This window comes from Exophiala aquamarina (assembly GCF_000709125.1).
Source record: "Exophiala aquamarina CBS 119918 chromosome Unknown aczIA-supercont1.1, whole genome shotgun sequence".
Lineage (NCBI taxonomy): Eukaryota > Fungi > Ascomycota > Eurotiomycetes > Chaetothyriales > Herpotrichiellaceae > Exophiala > Exophiala aquamarina.
In genome coordinates, this window is record NW_013550587.1 from 2,738,481 (window position 1) to 2,758,366 (window position 19,886).

General features: G+C 50.5%; 8 protein-coding genes across 8 annotated transcripts; 5 read left to right on the forward strand and 3 right to left on the reverse strand.

Annotated features, from left to right (window-relative positions):
* Positions 1-459: 459 nt before the first annotated feature.
* On the reverse strand, positions 460-2,472 carry A1O9_00979 (uncharacterized protein; the record flags this gene model as incomplete). The annotated part of the gene is made up of 4 exons (XM_013410140.1): positions 2,257-2,472; positions 1,984-2,199; positions 1,829-1,890; positions 460-1,750 (listed from the first exon to the last, which is right to left on the reverse strand). Exons 1-4 carry the CDS (start codon positions 2,359-2,361, stop codon positions 460-462), a joined length of 1,674 nt encoding a protein of 557 aa, XP_013265594.1. The 5' UTR covers positions 2,362-2,472.
* A 1,078-nt stretch (positions 2,473-3,550) lies between these two features.
* A1O9_00980 (uncharacterized protein) lies at positions 3,551-4,663 on the forward strand (the record flags this gene model as incomplete). Its single annotated transcript, XM_013410141.1, has 1 exon — positions 3,551-4,663. One exon carries the CDS (start codon positions 3,551-3,553, stop codon positions 4,661-4,663), a length of 1,113 nt encoding a protein of 370 aa, XP_013265595.1.
* A 358-nt stretch (positions 4,664-5,021) lies between these two features.
* Positions 5,022-7,121, reverse strand: A1O9_00981 (uncharacterized protein; the record flags this gene model as incomplete). Its single annotated transcript, XM_013410142.1, has 4 exons — positions 5,022-5,344; positions 5,396-6,644; positions 6,695-6,786; positions 6,842-7,121. 4 exons carry the CDS (start codon positions 7,119-7,121, stop codon positions 5,022-5,024), a joined length of 1,944 nt encoding a protein of 647 aa, XP_013265596.1.
* Positions 7,122-7,937: 816 nt separating this feature from the next.
* A1O9_00982 (uncharacterized protein) lies at positions 7,938-9,676 on the forward strand (the record flags this gene model as incomplete). Its single annotated transcript, XM_013410143.1, has 2 exons — positions 7,938-8,995; positions 9,070-9,676. The coding sequence occupies 2 exons, from the start codon at positions 7,938-7,940 to the stop codon at positions 9,674-9,676; spliced, it is 1,665 nt and encodes a 554-aa protein (XP_013265597.1).
* Positions 9,677-10,089: 413 nt separating this feature from the next.
* On the forward strand, positions 10,090-10,971 carry A1O9_00983 (uncharacterized protein; the record flags this gene model as incomplete). The annotated part of the gene is made up of 1 exon (XM_013410144.1): positions 10,090-10,971. One exon carries the CDS (start codon positions 10,090-10,092, stop codon positions 10,969-10,971), a length of 882 nt encoding a protein of 293 aa, XP_013265598.1.
* A 281-nt stretch (positions 10,972-11,252) lies between these two features.
* A1O9_00984 (uncharacterized protein) lies at positions 11,253-13,061 on the reverse strand (the record flags this gene model as incomplete). The annotated part of the gene is made up of 1 exon (XM_013410145.1): positions 11,253-13,061. One exon carries the CDS (start codon positions 13,059-13,061, stop codon positions 11,253-11,255), a length of 1,809 nt encoding a protein of 602 aa, XP_013265599.1.
* A 2,624-nt stretch (positions 13,062-15,685) lies between these two features.
* Positions 15,686-17,362, forward strand: A1O9_00985 (uncharacterized protein; the record flags this gene model as incomplete). Its single annotated transcript, XM_013410146.1, has 5 exons — positions 15,686-15,742; positions 15,792-16,081; positions 16,136-16,284; positions 16,337-16,722; positions 16,781-17,362. The coding sequence occupies 5 exons, from the start codon at positions 15,686-15,688 to the stop codon at positions 17,360-17,362; spliced, it is 1,464 nt and encodes a 487-aa protein (XP_013265600.1).
* Positions 17,363-18,407: 1,045 nt separating this feature from the next.
* On the forward strand, positions 18,408-19,754 carry A1O9_00986 (uncharacterized protein; the record flags this gene model as incomplete). Its single annotated transcript, XM_013410147.1, has 1 exon — positions 18,408-19,754. The coding sequence occupies one exon, from the start codon at positions 18,408-18,410 to the stop codon at positions 19,752-19,754; it is 1,347 nt and encodes a 448-aa protein (XP_013265601.1).
* Positions 19,755-19,886: the final 132 nt, after the last annotated feature.

The window sequence follows — 19,886 nt, forward strand, 5'->3', positions numbered from 1 at the left end:
TCTTTATAATAGCTGGAGAAGCAGGCTTCCGCTAGCTGTCAAAGCAAAAGAAAAGCGGTCGGCTATCTTTACTATGAACAGGAGACGATGGACACAATAGTTCAATATTAATTGCTCGGCCCATTGTCTTTCATCGACGTAGTATGTCTTAAGGTGCCATGTCCTGGCAATTGTGAGCTCTTTCCCGGGGTTCAACTCCGCCACTAGAATCCTGGATGTACTGAGTAAGGAAACAGCACACAAAGCTCAGTTGATGGAACCAGCTATGAAAACCCGCGCCTCTCCATGAATGCATGACGTGTGACACCATGATGCAGCAATGGCCTTGTTGGCGCTACCGTATCCACCTTTCAAATCCATCCGTGTCCTTCATGCTGTCGTAATCATAATCTCATACCCAACCGACCTCCATCATATCCTTGGAGTACATCTCTCGCGGTTCAGTCAATGCAAATCCACTCAGACGAAATAGTCTTGAGGCAACGAAGCGAGACCGACAATTGTGCCAACAGTTCCAATTGCGACACCGGCAATGGTAGCTGCAGCCATTTTCATGAAACTGCCACCATCATTGACTCGCCTCCGATCCTTCTTGGCCTTCTTACGCGGTGGTGTTTCAATCGCTTCTGAGACCATCTCTCCAGCCGACTGTGCTTTGGTCTCCAAGTGAGGGATTGATGTGACGTTCGACTTGTGTTCTGCTGGAAGACACAGGGGTTGTGAGCTCTCCACCACTGGCTCTGGTTCTAAGTCCTTGTTATGAACGGTCAAATCATGAGTTCCGAAATATTGATTCTCTTCCGGATTATCAGAGATCTCATCAACTCTGCGCTTCAGAGACTTCTTGATAGATCTCTCTTGCTCATTGTTCGTCTTTGTTTCGTCAAGAAGCTGTGCGATCGAACACTTCGGTGTTGGATCAGCATCAGGAGCCTGGGCTGGTGGAGCATAAGGATATTGCGCTGCCAAGGTTGGTAGAGAAGTGAAAGGGGGCCCTTGAGATGTAGGATGCGTCATGCAGTGAGCGTCAACTGCATCTCTGAATTCTCTAAAGCATGAATCTCCAGAGACAACAAAACGGGGAGCAAGCAAATCCCAACTTGGGCCGTCCCACGTAGAATCGCGACCAGGCAGGTCCGGAAGATATGATGGCACATCACGATATGTGGGAGCCTGTTGAAGGAATGGTTGCTGAATGATAACCTCGGGTGTCGGTTTTACCATGGCCACCTCAGAGGGACTTGGAGCTCGTGCAGCATCTGACGGGTGAAGCTGAGCGAGTGGCTTGTTTATGGACGAAGAACCGGAATCATACGTAGACCCGAGGGAGGATGCTGGGATAAGTGAATCCGAATGCGATCTCATGCCGACTGCTTCGGCTTGAATCACATACTGCGCCGGATCAGGGCTGGGAAAGTCACCAGCCAGTTCTTCCTGACCATCATTTTCACGATCATGGAGTACTTTGGCGGAAGAGTCATGGCATGAGTTGTCGCCGCGGTCATCGTTAAGACCAAGAGGGCTTGAAGTGGGGCTCTCGTCGACCTCACCCTCAGAGAAGTAGCTGGAAGCACGATCGGAGTCTTCAGAGACGATGACGCTCTCATCTCGTCGCTGGATGACAACCTCAACACTGGGGAAACGGACGGATTCCTTCACGATCTCCACTTCGTCATCGTCACCATCGCCATCAGAACGCTCGTCTTCAGCATAGGCTGCCCAGTTATCAAGGGGGTAATAAGAGCTTGACCTAGGATGATCATCATTCGTTTCGTCGTTAATAGAGCCTTGCTCATCATTGTGGTCTTGCTCAGCCGCATCATCATACATGTCTTCCTCACTATAATCGGCAGAGAAGGTGTTGCGAAATGAGGGAGGCTGCAAGGGGGGCTGTGCACCGGGGCTTCTGCAATACAATGAGCGTTTGTTGGAAGCATTATGCAGTTGGGAAACATACTCTAGGTCCGACCATGAAGTGGTAACCATGACTTTGAGAGCACGAAACTGGGCTGAACCAAAGTTAGCATACAATAGGCATGGAATCCAGAGCGGAAGGGGATACGTACAACTTCCTCGGGTGACATCAGCACCAAAGACTAGAGTGTCCTGATTGACAAGCAGTTGAGGGGCCTCGGTTTTCAGTCTTTTACCGTTGCACTGAGTGCCGTGCATGGAATTAATGTCCTCGATGGTGAAGAGCTGGTCTCTATTAGCCTTATTGCCGGTCCTCGAGGTTGAAGTCAGAACCAGACTTACTCTTGTATGAGGTTCTGCCCGAACGATAGCGTGGCTCCTGGACATAACTCTTGAATCAAACCAGGCATTATCTTTTGCGGGACACAGGCCTCCATCTCCACTCATTGTACCACGACCAATCTTGACGGACCAATTGGGCTCGGAGAGGACGACGATTCGTTCGGAAATGGAATCAACACCGTCCAAGTCTTGAAGGACGAGGGTTGCTGATGAGTGAGCCATGTTAGCAAGATCTCCTGGCATCAATCATCGAGGAACAGTGCAGTCAAAAGTCTGTGGAGCATACCGGTGAGATTATCGTCCGCCATGGCTGCTGCTTGGGTCTGAATCAGCACACTCGAGGCGAAATTGAATTACTAGGGTCAGGACCTGGTGAATGAGTTGTTGTTGGTGTTTTCGCTTGGGGGGAGGTTAGGCTAGGGTAGTCAAGGTTGGCAGGAGGGGCAGATCAAGACGGGAGGGAGGGAGGAAGTCTTGGTCGGCTTCGCCAGGAAAGAGTAACAGCTGAAGGAGGGAGAGGTTGGGACGATGTCGAGAAGGAAGGGAGGAAGGAGGTCAGTAGAAGTGATCAGACAAGAGGAAAGAGGTGAAGCAAAGGTGAAGACACGAACAGGCAGTGCTTGAACCACCACTCAATCGACCTGAGCCTGAACCCGAGCCTGCGTCTGGAGAGGTGAAGTCGAAGATGTATGAGGAGGGCCCGCCTGTAGAGGGCAGTTGCGTTGTCCGACAGACGCTGTGATTGGTGGTACCAGACGTGTCACGTTAGGCTACAGTGAGGGGCTGTTTGGGCTCTTGCCTTGTGTTCTTGCCTATCGGCACCTACTAGCCTCCTTCAGTTAGTGTTCCTTCTTATCGCCCCCTCGGCCTCCCTCTGGGTGCCTCCACGCATTACGGAGCACTAGTAGGCCCCGCCAGGATGCCTTGAAGCCCGGGCCCGAGGCTGAAAAATCAATGTCCACTGGTATCTGGCATCTGGCATCAACCCTCTCAAGGCCTGGGCTCTGAGTACACGTTCCGCCTTGACTTCCTCCATATGCTGATTAATCTTCACCTTCGGTTTTCCAAGATGGCGATATGTCCAACCAAAACCCATTCAATCAGGAGAAATCGCTGCAGGCTAATGTGTGCCTGTCGCAGCGAGGTGGAATACTAATTCAGTACATCCTTTCCGACAGCCTCGTATTCGTAGCTTGGCTTGCACACCCTCCTGTCACCAGCTTCTCAAATGTGGACCCTCATCTGTCTTTGTCTCGTTGTATGTTCCTCTCAACATTACTGATTGACTCTAGCCATGCTCGCCGCTCTTCGAGGCATCTACAATCTTCAATGGAACCCCAACCCCAAATTTCGGCCACTCCCGCCTTATATATCGCGCGAATTTGTCGCAACTCCGAATGGAGGCTTGGAGCTATTGGTTTCGGCGCCGAGAAACCTTGATCAATCTTGCCCTCCCATCATTTTGGCCCATGGCGGCTTTGGCCATGCGTCTCTCTGGTTGGAATGGATGGCATATTTCCACCAGCATTATGGAGGGACGACATATGCCTATTCCGCTCGAAATCACGGTGCTAGCTACGGCGTCACCTATCTCAAGATGGTTTTCGGCACTTCGCTCGACGACATCGCTTCAGACTGGGCTTCGGTCGTCTATGAAGTCAAGCACAGGTTCGAGCCTGATTCTGAGCCAGTGCTTGTCGGACATTCAGCTGGAGGTGCACTCACACAATTTGTTCTTCTGAACCGTATGGCGACAGCGCAAGGACTCTGCTTGTTAGGCTCGGTGCCCCATTTCGGAGGATATGGGGCTTATTGGAACTGGATCAAGTTTGATCCATGGATATTCCTGAGAAATCTCTGCAGTGGTGGCCACCCCACAAGCCCTCTTAGCCAGCCTTCGTTGGTACACACGGCATTCTTCGGGCCACAATATCCCAAAGCGAAAGAAGATGGATGGGCCAAGGTCAAGGAGTTCATGAAATGGATGCCGGGGTACGAGAGCATAGCCTGGGCGATGGCCTTGAACGGAAGCTTCTGGAAATGGATCTGTGGGAAGAACGAATGGTTGCAAGTGAGCAAAGTTCTAGCCTCGATCAACGGCTGGGAAAGATCTGGCGACAGGATCTGTATCATGGTGGGCAGTCATGACCGACTCACAGACCCATCGATGGCGGAGAGATCGTTCAGAGAATACGCAGGTGCCGTGGCCACGCTGCGGCGTGACGAGACAGTTGATATCCTTGGGCGCGAAATGCCCGGTGATGAGAAACCAATTGAGGGTATAGAAATGACGGCTGCAAACAGGGTCCGACTAATAGTCGTGCAAGGAGCGGGACATCACACGCAAAACGATATCCAGTGCGATATAGCTGCAGAAGCATGCTTGAGATGGATCAAACAGCTCTGAGACTGAGCTTTCCGGTTCACTGCGCCCAGAAAGAAAATCCGAAAGCCAATAGAAGAGATTCATCGAGAAACATAGTCAACGAACTCGTCTGGGATCTTGTTGTACATCCTATACACCGTTTTTGTTCCTCACTCGTAAAACGCCCAAGAGCTGGGTCTATCGATCTGGCTCCCGACTCGTGGCGGTCGAATAGTCAACAATAATAGTATTACGTACACCGAAGATGAACAAGTCTCAACCCGGCATTAGATCGCTCATCAATGTACCTATCACAACCAAACCAAAGGAACAGGAGAAGGGAGCCCGCCACTAGATAATAAAATGTCAATGATCCAACCATGATGGTGTCGCTCCTTTTCTACCGCCGGCGCGGCTGCTGTGCGCTCCGGATAGCAGCTTCCATTTGAGCACGTTCGATCTGAGCAGGATCCATTTGAGGTACGGGTCCGCCCATGCCAGAATTTTCCATCTGAGATAAGCGAGCTGCGAGCTGAGGGTACTTCTCTGACACCTCGAGCTGTGTCCGTGTAGCTTCGGCATATGATAGAGCGTTGACGACTTCGGCTTCGGTTCTCGAAAGCTCCGCCGCTCGTTCGAAATATTTGAGAGCGTCAGTGACCTTGCCTTGTTGCAGGAGTAGCTGTGCCATGGTGGCAACAGCAATGTCGCATTCGGGATCAACTGTCATCTTGTTAGCTTGCATCATTCAGCCTTCGGCGGCGTGCAACTCACGAATCAAAGCCTTCTCGCACAGTTCTTCTGCTGCTTTGAAATCCTGCTTCCATTGGAAGAGACAAAGGGCCTTGTTGATCAGAGGTAGAACATTAATGGCTCCTGTGGGCTTTGTCTGTCTTTCCATGTCGATTGCCATCTCGAATCTTTCTATGGCCTCCGAGTATTTCTGTTGGTCGATAAGGAGTTCACCATAGTAATTGTAAACGTCAGGCACCTTATCAAAATTCTTGATGGTTCTTCGGAACGTTGCCATGGATGAGGCAATCGAGCCCAATTTGTATTGCGTGACGCCAAGTTGGATGTGTGCGTAGATAAAATCTCGGTCCAGGTCAATCGATTTCTGATAATCTTTCGCCGCATCCGCAAAGTCTCCTAGAATGAAGTGAAGTTGAGCACGGTGATAGTAGATATCAGGATCATCCTTGTTCTGTGCTATCGCCTGTTCGAACTCCTCTGCGGCAAGGTCTTTGTTACCTGCTTCCAAATGCATGCTGGCGCGTTTAATGTGTGCTTGTGTCAAGGATGGTTGCAATCCGATAGCTTTGTTAAGATCCTCCAGTGCCTGTGGAAGGTCACCTTCAAGGTATAAGAACGTTGCTTGCATGCTCAGTGCGTAAGCTTCATGTTCACCGAGATCTCCCAGTTCAATCGCCCGCTTGAATGCTTTTGAAGCAGCCTCGTATGCTTCTCCTGTCTTCTTAGTCAAAGCAAGGAGTCCACGTTGCAGTTGGCCCTTGCCAGTATTCTCATCAAGTTCCACAGATTCTTCTAGGTCGTCCGGGAGAGGCCGAGGCCGGAAGCTCTGGAGGTAGTTTGAGACGAATGTCGCGCTGGGAAGGCGGTTCTTTTTTCCAGCCAGGATGACCTTGCCCTTCTTTTCTGCCACTTTCTTCAGCAACCGCTCTACACTCTGAGCAGTGCTCTCGTTCTGAAACCCATCAATGATGCAACTGGCGGTATAGTCTAGCAGGGCTTCGGAAAGATATCCAAGGTGTTCGTAAGCATGTGCTCTTCGATTCAAAGCCTTGACGTATTCAGGATTCATGGCAATGGCTGCAGTCGTATCTTCAACAACTTTGTCATAGTCGCTGAGGATGTTGTAGGCAGCCGCTCGATTCGAGTAGAAGACAGGATCCGGTTTTAGGAGGATGGCTTGCCCGTACAGATCAATGGCCTTGTTGTAGTCTTTCGATCCGTACGCTTTGTTTCCAGCGGCTTTGAGCTTCTGCGCGTATGTTTCTCGTTCCTGCAGACTAGTCAATTATCATGGCCTTGTAGAAATGAGTACTGGCAAACCTCTTGTGAAAAGTTGGCAACCGTAGATTCATTGATTTCTGGTAGCTCGGATTCAGCTTCGACCGTCGCAGGTTTCGGTGCAGGCGCAGTGGCTAGAAATGTGTTAGTTACAGCCGACAGCAGTCTTTGCAAGATAGCTTGACTCACCTGCTTCCTCATCTTTGAGACTGATGCCGGACTTCTGCGCTTCCTCCGCAGCCCTTTTCTCTTTCCGGCGCTCTTTCTTGCTCTTTCTCTTCTCTGTAGACGCAGTCGACGAAGGTGATTTCTGACCAGAGAAGTAGTAGATGGCGCCAGCGCTGGTTATGACGACAACCGTGCCGGCTATGGTGTATGCGACTGCTTTGTTCTCTGAAACCCAGGTTGACACGCGATCCCATAGGCCCGGACTGGCACGCGAGGCATCGATGGCAATAGGATCTGCCATTGTGGGAATAGAGTGTATGGATGAAGGGAGATGCAAGAATAATACAATAGTAAACAGAAAAGAAAGGTGGAGATGCAGGACGAAATGGAAGCTTGGAATGAACCAAGGCAGGTCGACAATGACGGATTGACAAGCTTTCAAAAAGTTCATGCACCGACTCGAATGAAGCCGAACTCAACGCGAAGCGCAGATTCAGTCATGCCACAACCAATCAACAGCATCATTGCGGAGAAAAGCTCTGATGACATAATACAATACGTACGAGGAGAGTCACCCCAATAGTACTGTCGAGCATGTGCGGATTGCTGCAGTCACACGTGATAATCACGTGATCAGGAGCTACTGGGGCGCATTCTAAGCAAGAGGAAGGCAAAATAAGACCAGACCAGACCAGAGTGCAATTTGTAATCTGGCCTCTGGAGCTCTGCATAAAACTGAGCTATTAGTTATCTTCTGTCAGGCCTGGTTGTGTTCGATATTCGAAGCCAATTAATATCTCGTTACTAGGCTTAGAAGGAGTGTTCGGAAATGCATTCGACCGGGCCGGGAAAGACCTAAACCGGCAAAATGGAGCACATTCGACGAAGCACTTTTAATTGATCACTTTAAGCATTAACGCTTGTCTCGTGCTCTCAAATTACCTCCAGTGATGATTTCAGATATAGGAGCATCAGACTATTCAAGAACCGCTACATGAACTCGAGAGGTATCTGAAATGTAGGGGCATCAGCAAGCCTTGAGGTAAGGTATCACATCTCCAACAAGGGAAGACTGTCATTCAGGTTGTGCACTTTATTATCACTTCCCTCCCTAACCATGGGGTCGACGGGGCAAACAAGGAGCCTAGTATATTTCGCTGGTGGAGTTGGTTCCTCTTCAATCGCGGTCACTGCTCATGACTACATTTCGCAATGCCTCGGAAAGGATTGGAAGATGACTGTTTTGGCAACAGCCAGCTTGGACGAAGTTGTTCAGGCCTTCCGTGCGCCGCAGTTTGCCGGCGGAATCATTACCATGCCATTCAAGAAAACAATCATCCCATTCCTGGACGAAGTTGATGAACTAGTTACCACCGCTGGCGCCTGCAACGTGGTCTATCTTACACCGGAAGGCAAGCTACGTGGTACCAACACGGACTGGGTAGGCATCAAGAATGCTCTTCTTAGTGCAGATCCTCTCACAGCTGGGGATAATGCTATGATATATGGAGCTGGAGGTGCCAGTCGCGCCGCCGTTTATGCACTTTACCGCGGTCTGGGGTACGAGAACATATACGTGGTTAACAGGGATGATCAAGAAGTCACCGACTTGATCGAGGACGCGAGTAATTATACTGGGTTGCGTCCAAATGTTGTCCATATTCGAACATTGGAGCAAGCCCAATCTTTACCCTCACCTGACTATATCGTGAGCACCATACCAGATTACCCAGCACGGACTGCACAAGAGGTTAACGCAAGAGCTATCGTCGCCCAGTTCTTGTCGAGGTCAACTTCGAAACCAGGAGTACTCCTAGACATGTGTTACCACCCTCTGTTGACCGAGAATCTAAAGCTTGCAAGGCAGCATGGCTGGATTGCCGCGGAAGGGGTGCAGGTTGTAGGCCATCAATTAAAGGTCATGTGGAGGTTATGGACTGGCAAAGACATCACAGAGGAGAACGAAGCGGTGGTGTGGGGGTTACTCCAGCAGGCTGCTCGAGATGATCCAACTGTCGCCGGCGGGCTAGCCACTGCCACTGAAACGGTGATTGGCCTACACAGCCTGCCTCCTGGCTCCCGTCCTATTGGGGTAGTACGCAACAATGGACCTGATGTGCTAACGCTCGAGCGGTATAAGTTGCGTGAACTTGCTGAGGGATGGCCGCTGTATCGGTGAGTCTCGAATCAGTACCTTTTTCGTCAGTATTACACATCTCATCTAGATTTACTAATCAATATGGCTTCAGCGATTCTTGCGAATGGGACAACCTAAGGTCCATTTTCCACCCAGACGCGTATATCTATACAAGTTGGACGGGGAAAACCCACCATGAAGACTTCATTCAAGCCTCGCAGCGTGGAATGGACAAGGGGGCTTTCATCATGCATCGGTGCCATGGAATAACAACCGACATTACGCTAGATGCGACTCGAGCTGTGACGAAAATGAAGGCAACGATTACGCAGAGATTCAATTTGCAGGAGGCTGAAGTCGACGCCGAGAGCGATTGCAGGTTCATATTCTTCTGGACGAAGCTCCGAAATCCCTTCACCGGCGAAACCGATTGGAAAGCTCTATTCGTTCGCCACTGGTACGAAAAGGACAAACTGATTCCTGTCAACCCTGCTAAAGTCCCTGTCCTGGACGAGGCCAAGCTGGCCCAGTTCCCCTCGGGTTACAGATATCTGGCCTACTGCCAGGAGGAGACAATGGGAGTCAGTGTCCTAAGAGACCTTCCAGGTCACAACCGCGAAAAAGGGATCCCTGGTGGAAGCAGGATTGCTGGCCAGAGACACGATCTGCTGTACTGGCAGGCCAAAGACTGGCTGGACGGCAAGGATATTCAAATCTGAGTTCAGCAGAATATTAAATGGTCAACGCAATTAATAGTGATCCCCTAACGTTTTCAATAAATCCACTCTTGAACCGGTCGTACTAAATAACGACTCCACAAAGCTATTCTCTGCCTACAACACTGCCACTACTAAGTCTCAACGTAATCTTCAATTTATCATCTCCGATCTATGTTTCGGATCCGAGTAGGCTTGGAGTTCATCTACCTCCTGGGCTTTCATATCGATTTAAATCCCGTCCCTCAAAACATTGTAGGAAGCTTGTCTGGGCAGCGGCTGCCCCTCCAGCATCGACACCAGCCACCATGAAATCAATCCACATTTTCTCGCACATAACTACAATTAGAGTTTAGAAACCCTGTCCCTCCGTTGTCACTACTGCCAGTTTCAGGGACAAAGCATTGCTGTCTAGCATGGCGGACCAGTCCGGGGAAGATATAACCTTGATCACTTTCGACCCAGCATTTCGAATTTTCACCACTCTACGACACAGTCAGTTCAACCCACTCGACCTCCAACACCCAACACCTACCATTACAGCATGGAAGACTGCGGACATGAAGTTCTTGGATCTCCACAGCGGCCGCCTGCAAGCCTCGGCGCGAGCATTTGGTTGGACGAATGTTGCCGCTTTATTTGAGCGGGAGGGGAGAATACTGCTCGACAAATACTTGGAACACACTGCCTCTCACTCTACCAGCTCCAAGGTACCCGCCCACGGATATTACAGGGCTCTCCGGGTGCACATCGATGTTTCACAAGATGCCAGAATTGACGTTTCCCTTGTTGCGATGGGCGAGGACAGGCCACTGAGCGCACTAGACGGTGAATCTTTCCACACGCTCCCAGCTCCAATTCCCCCGCCTGGCTCGCCATCATTGTACGGAACAAGCTCAGACTCAACGCCAGAATACAGCAAAGTCACGATCGACACAGAGCCCACACCCACGACGCCCTTCACGTCGCACAAAACCAGCCATCGCGTTATGTACGACGCCGCGCGCGCACGCGCCTCCATCACGTCTTGCTCGCCCTTGGCGGCTGAAGTGCTCCTCTACAACCGGCGCGCTGAAGTCATGGAGGCAAGCATCTCAACCGTTTATTTCTACAGCGGTGGAAAGTGGATCACGCCCTCGGCAGAATGCGGAGGAAACCTGAGTGTGACGAGGCGGCTGGCACTGGAGGGTGGATTCTGCGTCGAGGGGAAGGTCTTCATCGATGATGTGCGTGATGGAGAGGTCGTCTGGCTGAGCAATGCCGCGAGGGGTTTCTTCCTAGGGAGGGTCTCAAAGTAAGACCGCTGGTAGGGTCGATTGAGAGGGAAAAGTATCCTGGCGTCGACAAAGCAGGAAGGCTGTTCGTTCGTAGGTTAGTATTTCAGAGAAGGACATGTGCATGTCGATACACTAGTAAATGGCGATTCAATAAACAATCTTTATCATTCAATCATTTCAGCCGGTCTCACAAATATTTCACTACCAAGGCAGGAGAAGAATCCGTTCATTGCAATGGTCTAAGCAGGGTTCGCTGGAGATAAGCACACAGGCACTCTGGGCAAGTGTTCATCCAGACATGGTCACCTCTTCATAGGCGAACTTCCACCAGACCCTGAGGGTGTCATGACCTCGACTTCTTCAAAGTCCATATCCCAAGCATCTATATCTGCCCATTTATTCCTGCCCGTGACGGCCTGCTTCGCTGGAGAATCTACATATCTTTGTATAGCACCATCCACACCGCCATCCTCGTCATAACCATCCTCGAAAGTTTCTTCTTGGGATGGGTCGAGACCACTTGGTGCGTTTTCTTTGTCCGCTAGATGTGCGGCAATGTGGAGGTTCGAAGAACCACCATATCGCTTCCCTGATGGCGCCGCCGACGTTGAGACTGACTCGGTAGTTGTTGTTTTCATGCTCGCCCTGGTCGAACGTGTAGTACTTGCGACGGTAGATGAAAGCTGTGAGGGAGACTTAGTTTCGCGATTCCTTCTGGACGTGGAGGGCGAGAGGATAGGCGCGGAAGTGGTAATGGTAGTAGTGATGAGATTTCTCGTACTTGGTTTTAGTTTGGCATTGAGGCTGATAGCGCCTTTCTGCTTGCCCGCCACTGTAGCCTGGCCGAGTTCGCCGTTCCCAGGCTTTACCCTCGAATTGCTCGCCGTTTCCGTCCTCTTGGTAGACTTCCTACCTTTCTTTGTCGGAAGGAAGCTCGAGTCATGGTCTAGCTCATGTGTAGGAGAGTCAGAGTCCGCAGGAATGTCAAACTCTGTAGCTTTTATCAGAGTCCGCTCCCTTGCAGTGCGTCGTCTTTTCGCTGGCATCATGACAGCCTGCAACTCTTCTGTAGTCATCAACCGAACCGGTTTTACTTGAGCTTTCTTGCGAGCCTTCTTTGGTGGGATGATTGGTTTGGATTCCGTGGTCGAAGGTGCTGGTGAAGAGCTGCTCTGCGGAGGCGCCATGACATCGTTCTCATCAGTGATGCGTTCTCGTTGCTTCCTACCTGATTCTCGAAGCGTTGAAACAGGAATTGCAGGCAGCGTCGACTCAGGGGTGGTGCTCCGACGATGCATGGTCGCAAGCGGAGACCTAGTCTGCTGTTGACCTTGGTCTTCGAGGGCATGCATGGGGTCTGATTGGCCCAGTTTTCGCTTTCGCGGGATAGATGATTGGGTTGAGGTGGTCGCAGGGGTCGAATGCAGACTTCTGGATTTGGATAGATTGAATGGAGTCGATTCGGCATCAGGTAAGAATTGTTCTTCGTCATCTAGGTCAAAGCTGGATGAGTCATGGTCGATATTCTGCAGAATGCTTGGTTGCCTTCGCCGAGGCTTCAGAGTGCCTAATATAGAGGTTTCCCGAGAAGGCGTCGGTTGGGTTGGTCGTAGGATACTTCCAGGCGCCTTGATCGCAGAGGCCACGGCTGCTGCCGTTTGGCCTTTGGGCTGTCCCTCACTTGTTGATGTATTCATAGTACCATTTACTAGAAGCGATGTACGGTGCTTCGCAGGCATGGAGACGTGATCTGCGGAGGCGACATCTTCACGTGTTTCGCCATGTCGTTGGGCAAGCACCTCTTTCGTGTCTCTGTTCAAGCTTCTTCTCCTTTGGGCTCTGGTGGGATATGCACCTGGCTGGTCACCTTCCGCCACAGCCCCCGTCGCATAGATTTCTTGCTTCACGACATTTCTGCCTCTTCTCCCATCTCCCTTGACAACGAGCCTATCGCTATCATCGCTGTCGGTTGGTCTCTGGCCGACTGGCTTTGATGCAAGCTTGCGTTCGAGTTCAGCTCTGGCCGCATTATTGACGACTGCTCGATTAGCGACGCGTGGGACTGGTCGATTGTGGTTGAGTTGCCGCCGCCTGAGAGGGCCTCGAGGCATTTGGGTGAGGTGCGCCCACAGCGCTGGGAGGCCCTAGGAGACTTGCGCAGTCTCAGAGGTTGAGGCGTCGACGTGGTTGTGATTTTCGTCTGGGAACGAATGTAATAGTGGGTGATGTTTGACTCGAACGCAGAACAAAGTTGACGCGTTCAAGGCCGAGTGGGGGACTAGGGATTTGGGGGACCTGCCCTACTGGGTGCCTACCGCGTGTTTGTTGATGATGAAATTGTCCCGCCAGCGGAAATCCGGAACTGAGCCTTGGCACGGCGAGTTCTTTCCCAACCTCAGCCTTGAAATCAAGCCCCTACCAGCTCAAATTTGCTTCACCGAGTATACATATTGCTGGTATCTTTCGTATCTCCAACAGTAACAGTTGCGGCGGAGCTCTCCTGGTCGACTCTACGTCGTATGGAAGGTAGGCCTGGTAAAGCAGACTCCAAAGGCCTTGCCATAGATTTAACTACATGAACGGGGCTTGAAAGAAAATCGAGGAAATTAACACGCGAGGCCTATGTTACTCTTCACGCTATCTAGATACCTACACAGCTCTAACTTCTGCCACACCAAGCACGCGCACGCACACACCCTCTCTGTCCAACTAGGGTGATTAGCAACACCCTGGCCCTAGGGGCCCGCGTCGTGAGCGGTTCAAGCGAGGCAGAATCCTGGCAGAGGATATTTTTCCTCCATAAAAGCAGGTGAGGTGGAAGAGTCACTGTTGAGTTGTTTTGAGAGAATCGAAGCGAAGATTTTCGAGTAGGACTATTAACGCGCCTCCTCACTTCACATGCACACACAAAACAAAGGGAATCCCACCACTTAGCAGAATCAAACACACCACAAAAACAATGATTGGTAGGCTTTAGAGGGCGCTCGAATCCCCCATCATACCGGACATTTTTTCGAATGCTCATCACATTCGGAATATATGCGAACAACCCTAACTGGGGCATATATTCAGGCGGGCCCACCAACCAACCACTGTAGTAACTATCCGCCATACGACGGGTTGTTCTGGACAGAGGAATCGCTTCCGACGGATGTTGGGGATATTTCCGGAATTTGAATATATGAATATGTCTTTTCGTTTTGGAGGAGTTGGGCGTTAGTCAGTGACTGCGGTAAGGCGATAGAGGGACAGAGTAGTGGAGGCGAGTATTGGTTTATATACCCTCGTGATGAGATTACTTTTATACCTGCAGTTCTTACTCCCTGGTGCGCGGGCCTTCGGCTTCCTCAACACCAATCTAAATAGACGCTATTCGTCTGCTCTGCATCAAAATCAACCCATGACTACCTCGAGTATCAATATTAGTCGCCCTTTTCCTACCGCGCCTACTACATCTGCTGGCTATTTAGCTCAGTGAGTCTTTGAAAGCAAGATTTCCACACTTTTGGTTTGCTTCATAGTTTATCACTCCGTGGATGTCAGAACGTGGAGAACGGGTTCAATTAAGAACTTATTGTGTGAAGTAACAAGTTATGGTTCAATACCACGAGAGATGTGTGTTTCCCTGCCATGACCCACTGAAAGTGATTTGTGCTCACTCAGTGCCAGAACATAGGCATAAAGAAGGAGAGCAATAAACTCGATTAATGCCAGTACCTTCCACTGCGACATCATCGCTGTTATGAAATGAGGTGGAGGAGGATCTCGATTTCGAAGCATCAACAGAAGAAGCGGCGCCATCGTACTGCTATTCATCATCGTACAGATCTTCCTCAAGATCGCCTTCGATCAAATTATTGTCGTCCTAGTGATCTTGGGCTGGGGTTTCGGCGTGTTGACGGATGAAATAGATACCTCACGCTTTCACCTCACCGTAAATGAGGGAATTTGGAATCTGGACAAGGCAAAGCATGCCAAAAGTTGTACTCGGTACCTGACTTAAGACCAAGCACCTGGCAGCAAAGTACCTTTCTTTAGGAATTGGAAAGACAGCACCTTTGCAACAAGTGGGAAAATCATTGTTGAACTACAATCGGTCTTTACATAGCCTATGTTAAGGACGATATTCTCGAATGATTAGATCAGCTACATTGGACATACATCCTCTCCAATTCAATCATTTCTTGGAGAAGCCTGGTAATTTTGACCTCCTGAGCCATCGGCTATCAGAAGGCTGGGGCTGAACAGGGGTATAAGACGTTGATTGACCCCGTTATGACCATCTTCCCCGCAGCTAGCCACAATAGGCAGGACACCGCCATTATTGATGTTGGAGTCGCCGGTATAGCCTCTGGTTCGCCTCCCACGCCAGCGGTGACATGGAAGACTGTGGCTATCAACTGATTCTATAGCGGATATGCGCTCATTAAATGGTCACCGACTAGGTTCTCCGCACCTTGACAATAAGCACACCACCGGTTCCGAGGATGAGGGTATTGAGCTGGATCTCATTGGCTTTCCCTCAATCATATGGAGTCTATGGGTAAAGCATTGTGAGCAGAACCATTTCGTGCTTCTTAGGATTTCAACGGGCATTTCGGATGCTCGACCGGCCGGTGTCTGTACCGTGATGGAAGATCATATAACTGCCGGCAGTTTTACTCGTCCCTGAATACTTCGCCTCACATTCTCGAACATTGTGTAGGCACTTAGCGCTTGGCTACGAGTACCAGTTATGGACAAAACCATCGGACAAGAGCACTTTGAAAATGGCAGAAACGAGAGCCCTGAAGTAAGGTCTTAGTTTTCTCTCTTCTGATATGCACTGATTGTTTTGGTAGAAGCCGGCAGCTGTGTCCTTAGCAGAAAGTGACAACAATCGCGAGCTCTACGAGAAGCGTAATCGCAAACTGAACCGTCGTTTGGACATCCGCATCCTGCCTCTCTGCTGCTGGGTCTATTTGCTTAATTTCCTAGACAGAGGGAACATCGGCAATTCCAAAGTGCTCAACGCTGAAACGGGAGATGACTTGCTGCAGCAGACCAACATGACGGCGGACGGGTACGCCATCACCGTCACACTATTTTCACTGGCATACGCTTTGTTTGAAGTCCCATCCAACTGGGTGATGTATGAAGCCAGCTATCACCATCCTGATTCCACATACTAACTAATCCCCCAAAGGAAACATTATATCCGACCATCTCTGTGGTTGGCGATACTTCTCTTCTCTTGGGGAGCTCTTACCATAGGATTTGCCGGAGTCCAGAACTACGCTACAGTGGTGGCTTTGAGATTCTTGATCGGTGTGTTTGAGGCTGGGTTCTTTCCTGGTGAGTCAGTTCTCTGGTGCCACCACTGCTCATCGTTAAACGCAAGTTTTAGGCATTGTCTACTTCATTACAATCTGGTACAGGCACGATGAACGAGCGGTTCGTATCGCTTGCGTAGTGGCATTTTGCAATCTGGCCGGTGCTTTCGGAGGTGCAATAGCATACGGAGTCGGCCACATCAATGGACATGGAGGTTTGCAAGGCTTCAGATGGCTCTTCATCATTGAAGGAATCATCACTCTACTCAGTGCAATTCCCCTGTTGCTTTGCCTTCCAGACTATCCCGCACGAGCAAAGTTCCTGAACGAGGACGACAAGCGGTTTGCAGAAGATCGCTTAAAAGATCGAGGCGGAGGTTATAACCAAGATCACGCTTCTCGTAAAGAGGTTTTGGCAACTTTGACCAGTCCTCGTATGCTGGCTCACTATATTGCATATGTAAGTACTGACTCAACACGCACACTCTTATAACATGGACTGACCCTGCTCCTTATAGATCGCCGATGTTGTACCCCAAGGATCCTTCACATTCTTCACACCTACCATTGTAAAAGGACTCGGCTATACCTCCATTCATGCACAGCTTCTCACCGTTCCACCCTGGTGCATAGGCTTCGTGGTGGCGATCACCCTCAGCTACTCAGCGGACCACTTTAATGCCCGAGGCATGCATATAACTATTGCATCTATAATCGGTGGAGTGGGCTGGCTGACAGCGGGGCTTCTGCCTCACGACGCATACGTCAAGCGCTATGGCTGCCTCTGTCTCGCCGCCTGTGGCGCATTCCCAGTTGCACCTTCAATGACCAACTGGGTCACATGCAACACGCCCAGTCTTCTTACCATCCCTCTCGCGATAGCACTGAACAACTCGTCTGCTGGTGTTGGACAGATCATCGCTCAATGGATCTGGAGAGCAGATGAAGTCGACACTGGATATCCCACTGGCAATTTTGTTTGTGCAGCTTGCAGTTTCTTCGTTGCTGCTGTTATCTTTAGTCTGAGGTTGACGTACGGTAGAATGAATGCAAAAGGAACCCTGGACGCCAGTGGGAGCATGAGAGTCTGGGCTTATTGAGCGGAAGTTCGCGGTTCCCCCCCCTCCCTGACGACTGCCCTAATATGGCGCAGGGTGTTGCAAAGTTGAAAGATATGAGAGTATTCCCGATGCAATCCGTGGAAGACGTGGCTGGCTGGCGAGCTTGACCGAGGCTGAGGTTAGATGATAAGACCCTCATGCGGAGCTGCGGAGCCTTGCCTTTGGAGTTAGAAGGTCTTACTTGTAATGAAAGCCGGTTCGATGTAGCGGTCAAATATAACAACCTCGGAAGTCGAGAGCATCAGTGGGGACAAGGCTTGGTGAAAGGGAGCTTGCAACCAACCTGGATGAGCAAGCTTGTACGACATCTTCAACGCTGGTCCGCCAGTCCACCGCCATTGCATGACATAGTTCCCCCCTTCGCCCACAAATGATATATCCTGGACATCAGGGAATCTGTCACATGCCCTAAATTGGAAAGACGGCGAATCTCATTGTATCTTGATCGATTCAGCTCATGAGTACATCAGAGCACCAACGTCCTCGGTCATTCACCATGGCTGGGCCATCAAGCAGGCTGGGCCAGTTTCATATTTGCGAAAGACATCGTTCGGAGAAGCTATTCCCCTACTCCCACTAAGCCAGCTTAGAGATAGTCCTGGGGCTGGAAATAGCCAAGGCCACCAACACCGTCCGGCAACCTTGAGATGGAGATGCATCGATTCGGATACTGAGTACTCTCCGACATGCGTATATCCAGCATATGTGTTCTTACAAACGCTAAGCGACAAATTAAAACCACCCAAATTGACCCTGCTGTAGCAAGATACTAAGCAAAAAGCTGCAGCCTCAAGGTAGGCAGCCAGATTGGACACCTTTCCTCAAAAATCATTTAATACAACTCCATCCCTAGGCAGACATGCTTAGAACGTTGACTGCTAGGCCTGACAAGTGAGGTAAAAGGACAACTCTTTCATTTGAGCTCATTTGACCTCTAAGCTACCACTTAACCCCAGAGTCACCACAAGCATTAGGGGCAAACCCGCACATCTCCTTTCACTGCACCTGACCCACCACCACCAATATGATCCGCAAGGCTTCAAAGTCCGGCATCCGACAGTTGCTAGTACTTTTGCTTTGCCTACCTACGGCCTTCTGTCGGTCATGGGAAGCAGGCGACGCATGCCCCTCGACGATCGATGTGGTCATTCCTGGGAACACATGGAAAGAATCAAAAGAACCGTCCTTCGACACAATGACATCGGTCCATACTGCCATGTCGAACTGCCCCAATATCACATCCCTCGACCTTCGCGTAACCCTGCTCGGCTGCAGTAGTTGGCCTGACCGCTGGTCCTTTCCGTTCTCACTCTCCGGAGGAGAGAAGTATCCCTCACTCCAGCGGCTACGCCTCGAGGGATATGAGTATGGCCAAAGTCCGTTCAACGAAGTGAGTTGGTCAGGAAATAGTCGCAGTTACCTCCCTTGGTACGAAAGGGCCGCTGATTATATACTCACTGGTAACATCTTGCGGGAATGGAGATACCGCAAACTTCCCAGGGAGCAACGAGAGAAGAGCAATATCCAGCTTTGGCTCGATGCGATGGATTGGAGTAAAGTGGAAGAGTTGGCCATCTTGGGATACTATGGGAAAGGCACAGAGCTTTTCTTGAATTCAACCCCAAGCGTCTTAACGGGGCTTCGACGATTGGAGCTCGAAAGCGAATACCAAGGCGCCGCGCTCCGGTTCCTTCAAAACGTTCAGAACGACTCGCTGACACATTTGGTCTGGAAGGATTACTTCAATTCGACTCTGCCTTCTATCGTCCAACAGTTCCAAGGCTCATCTCTCCAGCACCTCGAGCTCCACACTTTGGAGTCAGACCACGTAGAAAGCCCGGCATTCTCAGCCTCGGAGCTCGAGCCTCTCCAGCACATGCCCAACCTGACCCATCTGTCCCTCAACGTTGCACGTAACGGCAGCTGGCCTTTGGAAATGCTGTCGGCTATCTCTCAGATCCGCTCACTACGCAGTGCCGACCTGTGGCTAGACATCGCCTCCACGTGCCGTAAACAGAAGGTGGAAAACTGGTATTTTGACCCAGAAGACGTGGGATGTGCAGGGGAGGATCAGTATTTGTTGCCTTTCATCAACGAATCAACGACGCTGGAGGTTTTCAAGCACATGCGTGCGAACAAGGTCGGAAACGAGCTGAGCAACGTGACTTTCTGGGGTGGAGACTGGAGTCGAGCCTGGGACGGTCCTATCTACAGTCCTCCTTGGATCGAGCATAAACAGACCAAGGTTGTCTGTGTTGTCGTGGATGATCAAGGAGCGGGAGGGGAAGAGTGCGTTGTTCTGACTGGGGTAGATTATTGGAGACCGAGACCAAAGGGACGAAACTATTACTGGGATGACGAAGATGTATGATTCGAAGATTGTGTAGCAGTTCAGAACTTTTCGGCGATTGTCTGGCTCTGCGTCTCCGTTTCGGGGGTGGCCGTCGTCGATGCCAGCCAAAGACGTTGTCGTTGCTCTGAAAGCAGGGCATCCATTCTCTAC